General features: G+C 61.6%; 1 protein-coding gene across 1 annotated transcript in view; it reads left to right on the top strand.

The window, feature by feature from the left end:
- Positions 1-2,453: 2,453 nt before the first annotated feature.
- TNS2 (tensin 2) overlaps positions 2,454-6,729 on the top strand; it is a gene marked incomplete in the record, with an annotated part of 13,179 nt that continues 8,903 nt past the window's right edge. The window contains 7 exon segments of the mRNA XM_027776636.1: positions 2,454-2,708; positions 4,217-4,325; positions 4,735-4,772; positions 5,678-5,716; positions 6,036-6,074; positions 6,217-6,266; positions 6,446-6,617. Coding sequence (XP_027632437.1) covers positions 2,634-2,708; positions 4,217-4,325; positions 4,735-4,772; positions 5,678-5,716; positions 6,036-6,074; positions 6,217-6,266; positions 6,446-6,617 — 522 coding nt within the window.

Below are 6,729 nucleotides of genomic sequence, written 5' to 3'. Positions count from 1 at the left end.
GGGGCCTGGGCTTGGGGCTCCTGGCGGCTGGAGGCCGGGTGAGTGCCGGGGGGCGGAGCAGGGCCGTGGTCCCGCTCCATGGGGCTCGCCCGCCTTCCCGCGTCCAGGGCGCTCATACCTCCCGGCTCTGTGCCGCGCTGTGAGCCACGCACGCGCGCCCACCGCACGAAGCGCGGCTCCTCCCGCGCCCTGGCACTGGGCCCCGCACGCCTGCGCGTGGGCCCCGGGCAGATGCCCGCGAGACTTCTCTCCTACTTGACATCTGCGACACTGAGGCAGAAGCGGGGCACAGAGGAGGCTGATTCCACTTCCAGCCCTACTGATCGGCCCCTTCCTGCTTCTGCCCTCAACATTCCTGATCCCTTGGGCACAGCCATCTACCAGGCCCCGCTTCCCTCTCCTTCCCTGGGCCTCACCCCTCCACCACGGCTGGGCTCCCAACCTCTCATCCAACCACAGCTATTTCCAGGAAGGGGGGGCATGCGGGTGGAGGGGTTTCTCCAAACAAACCCAAGGCTTCAGAGTGAGAGGGGGCCCAGGCTCAGGGAGAGCTGACAGGCTTGGGAGTGTTCTAGGCAGGAGGAGGGCGAGGGTCCTCTGGGGTCTGGTGATGCCCTCCTAGCCCTCCCACAGTGCGCTCTTCTCCAGAGCCCATTTATGGGATCCTGTTCCCATGTCCCTTTAGAGGTGCCCCACAGGGTGGAAAGGGACTCAGCCCAGTGGATCCTGATCATTCAACACAAGGAACCCTCAACTCTCGCTACAGTCACTGCTTGGGCACCTCCTTCCTGTGCCACCTCTTTTCTGGGCCGTGGTGGGGAGTATCTGAGACCGAGGAGGAGCAGAGGAGGTCTGAGGACCTGTTTTAGGTGAGGGGCCTTTCAGTTCCTCCAGAGGAAGCAGAAGCAGGGGTGGTAGGAAGCATGCTGGAGGGTTCTGGGCAGGAGCAGGGTAAAGCCACCCCTGCCCACCTGCCTACCCCACCACAGTGTCCCATCTTCCCTGGCAGGGCTGGGTGCTGGACCAGGCCAAGTTCAGTTGCCCACATTGACCGGGACCTGGAATGTCCTGGGACAAGGCCAGGGCTGGGAGTGTAGGGGTGGGGTGCAGAGCCAGTGTCCCTCTCCAGTTACAGGCTGGGGGCCCAAGCCTTGCTACACAGATGCCACCTTCTGGCCAAGGTACCCTGGGGACAGACTTCCTGGCCTGGATAACTGGAGGTCCCAGGGAGAGGCCTCAGGCTAGCTAGGCCCAACCCAGGCAGGTCCTGGATGTCCCAAATGGGCTACCATCGTGGGACTCACTCCAGAGAATGCAGGATTGGGCTGGTCCTCCATCTGGGTGGGTGTGAGGCATGGCGGGGGGAGGGGGGAATTGAAGCCATCCGTGGGAGAAGCCAGAGCTGGGGAGTTGCCTGAGTACTGGGACATTCACTAAATACCATGCAAATAAGGGGACACATTTGCATTCATACCAGTGACATCTCCTGCCAGTCCAAGTGTCCAGAGCTTAGAGCTGAGGACCCTCAGGTCATTAACCCCTTCTGGTTTAGGAAGATTACTCCCCCCTTTCCAAGGCCTCATCTACCTCCTTCCCTTGACTCCCAGGACAGGAAGTTGGCCATGTTCCCAGGAGGGAGGCAGGAGGCCCACAGAAGGGGGTGGAGTATGTGCTGGGAGGGGGGCCTCCTGTCCAGTCCTCAGGCCATGGGATAGCTGATGAAGGAGAGCAGAGCTAGGAGTGCCATGGAGGTAGAATGCAGGCATAGGGGTGAGGTGGGGTGGGTGGGGCCGACCGTGGGGGCCTAAGGCCTGGGGTGGAGCGGCTGAGAGGGGCTGGGGCCTGTGAGGTGGGACCTGAGACAGTGAACAAGTAAGGGAGTGGTGTGCTGCATCAGGGCCAGGGAGCTGGGGGTTCTCAGGAGGGCCTTAAGTGCCTTGGGGTGCACAGTAGAATGGCTCATTCGTGTGGGCGGAGTCCAAGGTGTCTGCGGGAAGGGCAGCAACGCAGGTTGTCCTTTTGCTACTCCACAACCAGTGAAACTGAGGCAGGAAGCTGGCCCTCCCCCCCATCACCCCTGACCCCTGACCCGCAGATACACTCTGATCCCCTGGGCTGGCCAGTTAGTGGTTCCCAGCTCCCTCCCTCCCCACCGGAAGTCCCAAGAGAGCCTGAGAGTCCAGGCTGGAAGGCTGGCTGGGACACAGTGTTCCCCACTGGCCCTTGAACCTTTCCCTGGGACCTAAATTCCCACCCTGCCCCATGAGGGGTTGCATCTCAGGACCCTGGATCCTGTAGATCCCAGGCATGGGGCAGCTCCTGAGTGGGAAGGGGCTAGCAAAAAATCCTGGGCTGACACTCCTGGCAGGGTAGATCCTGGGAATCTGATCTCCTGGCCTCCCCCACATCCTCTCCCCCCCCCACTTCCTGGAGCAGCCACCTGCCCCTCTTCCCGCCTGCACTTCCCTCCACTTCCAGGGCCAGGCTTCTCCTCACACCAGCCAGACAGCCTACCCTCCGCCCAGGGGGAGCGGCTGCCTCCACCAGGCCGCTTCCAGGAAGCCCCGGGCCAGGCCCCAGCATTGTTCAGGTCCTGGCCACAGCTGCGGCGGCACCCCAGCCGGCTAGACACCATGAAGTCCAGTGGCCAGGTGGAGAGGCTGCTCAGAGCCCTGGGGAGGAGGGACAGCAGCCGGGCCACCATCAGGGTAGGAGAGCCAATCCGGGCAAAGGAGGGGCTGGGGGAGAGGGATGGGGAGTAGGGGGAAGAGGGCCAGGATTCAGGCCAGACTTTTTCCCAATTTCTGCTTCCTCAGCCTTCTTCCTTGGCCCGGCCGCATCCCTCGTCACTTTGCCCCTTTGGGTGGCCAGGGCTGCGCTGTGAGTAGCAGATGCCTGGGTCAGAGTGGATCTTGCTGTCTGTTTTGTCTTGTCTATCGCCTTCCCTGCTCTACTCAAGCCAGTCCTGGGGATCCTGCCTGGCCCCTCAAATCTCAGCCACGGATACACTTCACTGTAGGACTTTGCTCTGCACCAGCCTGGAGCCCTAGAGCGGAGCCAAGATATTGGGTCCATTCCCTGGCTGGGGAGGTCTGAGGGAAATGGAGTGGAGTGGCCGAGGACGGGAGGGAAGAGGCAGGACTCGGGACACCAGAAACTGAAGGTTCACTTTCCCTTGTTATCAGCATGGGCTGCGAATGCACCCTAGCTTCCTAGTGGGACTGGCAAATTTGCTCTAACCCAGAAGAGCTCCGGGGATAGACAAGGCCACAGGTGCTGGTGGAGCCCCCATCACTCCCTTCCCCACCTCTCAGCTGTTCCCCAACCCTGACTCAGGACTGCATGAGCTAATACTATGGCAGGGGGGGCAGGAGCTTGACCTCCAGAGGAGGAAAATGAGTGGAAAAGAGAGGCTGTAAGGAGGCAAATAGTCCCCAGAGGCTGGAAGGAGGGAGTCCCTGTGGGAGGGGCCAGGCCATAGGGGGCATCCCAGCCCCTGCCTCTGGGTGGGCAGGGGCCAAACAGGGGATCTGACCTACCCTCCTGACTCAATGCTGGGATCCCATTGAACTCCAGTGGCAGGGAGCTCTCTACCTCGGAGGCCACACAGCAGCTAGACCGCTCTCCCGGGGCCCTGCCTCTAGCATTACAGGCCCCCCTTGCACAACTGCTGTCTGCCGCCTCAGTGCACAATGAGTAAACATGTTGTGCTGACCATGGGGGAGGGGCACGTCAGCTGCTTGGAGCGTGGGGACAGCGAGCGCCAGAGGAGCAGGACTGGCTGAAGCCACTCCTGCTGGCTTGGTCTGGGTGCTGCGTGACTGACACATTGCACGCGCGACTGGACACCGGACATGGCCTTTCTCTGGGGAGGGCAAGATGGAGAAGCAGAGAGCACTCCCAGCCCCTAGGAAGAATGTCCTAGCCTTTGGGGTGGCAGTGACCACAAGTGCGTCACACACTAGGGTCATGTGAAGGGCCTAAGTGACCTCTTGGGGAGGAGCTGACCTGCAAAGGTGAGGCAAGGGGTCAGATCTCACGCATTATAGAGGACAAGCTCCACGGCCAAAAAACAACCTGTGGCCAAGTGTGTTCTACAAGTCTGGGGGCTTGATCGGGATGAAAGAAGGAAAGCAGTGCAGTGCTAAGGCAAGGCCCTGCCCGGGCCTGCAGACGGGCCTGCTGGGAGCTGACACCTCTGTCCCTCCACTCCCAGCCTAGGAAAGCTGAGCCTCATAGCTTCCGGGAGAAGGTTTTCCGTAAGAAACCTCCAGTCTGCGCAGTGTGTAAGGTGACCATCGATGGGACAGGCGTTTCATGCAGAGGTGAGGTACCCTGTCCGGTGACTCTGAGACCCTCCACCAAGTCGTGCAGACTCCCACAGCAGTGTGCTGCTGCCCCTGGGTTAGGTTCTCTCAAGGGGCCCTGGCTTCCTACAGCAGACACCCCCACAGCCAGGAGACCCTTTCCCTCCACAGCCTCCCATCCTGGCCTGTGACCTGGCCCACTCTTCTCACCTCCATCCACCCTAGAACATTACCCTGGTTCCATCCTCCCTTCCTGGTCAGTAGTACTTGGCCTCGACCCCCGCTCCCCTACCCAGCCAGCCCAATACAGCTGGCATCCTGGAAGTCCCAGAGTCCATTCCAGGGCCTGAGGAGACAGGAGAAGGCTGCCCCTTCCGTGGCCCCCATAGGCTCCTGCTAACTTCTCTACTCTCCCTTCCCTCTCTAGTCTGCAAAGTGGCAACTCACAGGAAATGTGAAGCAAAGGTGGGTGCCTGGTTCTCCTGGAGGGAGGGGTGGGGAGGACATCCCTCCACCTCTCAAACAGGCTTCTCCAGCCACTGGCACCAACCTCCACCACTCTCATTATTGGGGACCCCTCCTGGGTGGAAGAGGGTGCTGTGCTGGGCCCTTTAAGAACCACCCTACTCCACCCCCTGGAGGGCTGGCCCAGGCGGGTGGACACACCGAGACAGCGTTTGTCTTGGTGCTGTGCCCAGGCTGCAGCTGGCGAGAGGATGGGGGGTGGGGAAGAGGAGGAGAAGGAGGAGGAGGAGGAAGGGTGGAGTGGGTGGGTGAGGGAGCAGGATTCAGAGTCTGAGCAGCCGGATGGGGTGTGCCTTCCCTCTGGGGAAGGGTCCTCAGGATGCCTGGGTGGTTCCTGTCCTGAGCTCTGGAAAGTCTGGACCTTTCCAGGTACAAGCTGTAGCTAGCATCCACTGTCCGCTGGGTACCTGGAACGGTCTCGTTCCCATCTGAGGTTTCCTGGTCCTCCTCCTGCAGTATGGAGAGTGGAGGTCCCAGGGCCTTGGAACTGGTTTGGGGGAACGGTGTGCCCAGGGGCGGGGTCTCCCACTGAAAGAGGCCAGTGTCCGTCCCTGGCCATGGCCTGCCTGCATGGCTCTATATAGAACTCCTACCCTCCAGCTGGATGAATGGGGGTCTGTGTGGGCAGGGGGCCTACAGCCAAGAGCAACAAGTAGGGGCCTGGAGGGTGGGGAACCAGGAGGCCAGAGGGGAGGCTCCCTTAAATAAAGGAACCGCTGCTGGAGCCTGTGCCCGTCCACTGACAGCCCCTCCACCTTCTCGCTGAAGCTGAGGGGCTGCTTCATCCACAAAGCCAGGAGGTCCATCTCCGCAGAGCTGGGTCCCTTACTGTGCTCCTCTTCCAGGTGACTTCGTCCTGTCAGGCCTTGCCTCCCGCAGAGCTGGTGAGTGTGCTATGACATGGGGTGGGAGAGGCAAGGCATCTGGCCATCTCACTATCCAGAGGTCTGGTGGCCCCGGAGAGGGACCCCAGGACATCACCCTGAAGGGAGCCCTGTGGGAACTGGTCATCTGAAGGGGAAGGGAAAAAGTTTGGATCCTCTGTTGTTCTTGTCCTGTTGGGCCTGCTGGGGGTCGGACTCTTCCCCCTTCACCCAGTGTCACTCAGTGTGACCAACCTCAACCTCCCCTCCCACTACCCCCAGGCCCAGTCTAGTCCTTGTCTGTCCTAACCACTCCCTTGCCCTCCTGTGTCCCCTGTAGCGGCGAAACACAGCTCCGGTCAGGCGCATAGAGCACCTGGTAAGGTGATGCCAGAGGAGGGGCGGAAGCAGTAAGCCCTGGGGGTCAGGACCTAGGTTTCCCCGAAGGCATGAACTCTGGCTGGGGAGGCTGGAATGGGAGCACCCACAGAGATGTCCAGACACCGTTTCTCATCCACCAGGGCTCCACCAAGTCTCTGAACCACTCAAAGCAGCGCAGCACTCTGCCCAGGTAAGCGAGGGTGCGGGCGGTGCTCCCCGCATCTCAGCCCGTCCGCGCCTCCCAGTAAAGCTCTCCGGACGGACCCCGCCCCCAGGTGGTACTCTCCAAGCGGAACCCACCCTCCCATCACACTAGCTGCCTCCGGGTGCCCCGCCCTCCATTCCTTACGTAGCTTCGCCCCCTCTCAGGAGCTTCAGCCTGGACCCGCTCATGGAGCGGCGATGGGACTTGGACCTCACCTACGTGACGGAGCGCATCTTGGCCGCCGCCTTCCCCTCGCGGCCGGATGAGCAGCGACACCGTGGTCACCTGCGAGAGCTGGCCCACGTGCTGCAATCCAAGCACCGCGACAAATACCTGGTGAGGGGCTGGGTTGGCCGAAGTCAGCCAATAAGGTTTTAGGACCAGATGGGCGTGGCTACTCACAGACGTCAGGCCGGCGGGGAAGAGGCTGCTGGGGCCGGGGCGGGGG

This window comes from Tupaia chinensis, unplaced genomic scaffold (assembly GCF_000334495.1).
Source record: "Tupaia chinensis unplaced genomic scaffold, TupChi_1.0 Scaffold000059_1, whole genome shotgun sequence".
NCBI lineage: Eukaryota > Metazoa > Chordata > Mammalia > Scandentia > Tupaiidae > Tupaia > Tupaia belangeri.
This window is presented reverse-complemented; position numbering and strand designations above follow the sequence as displayed.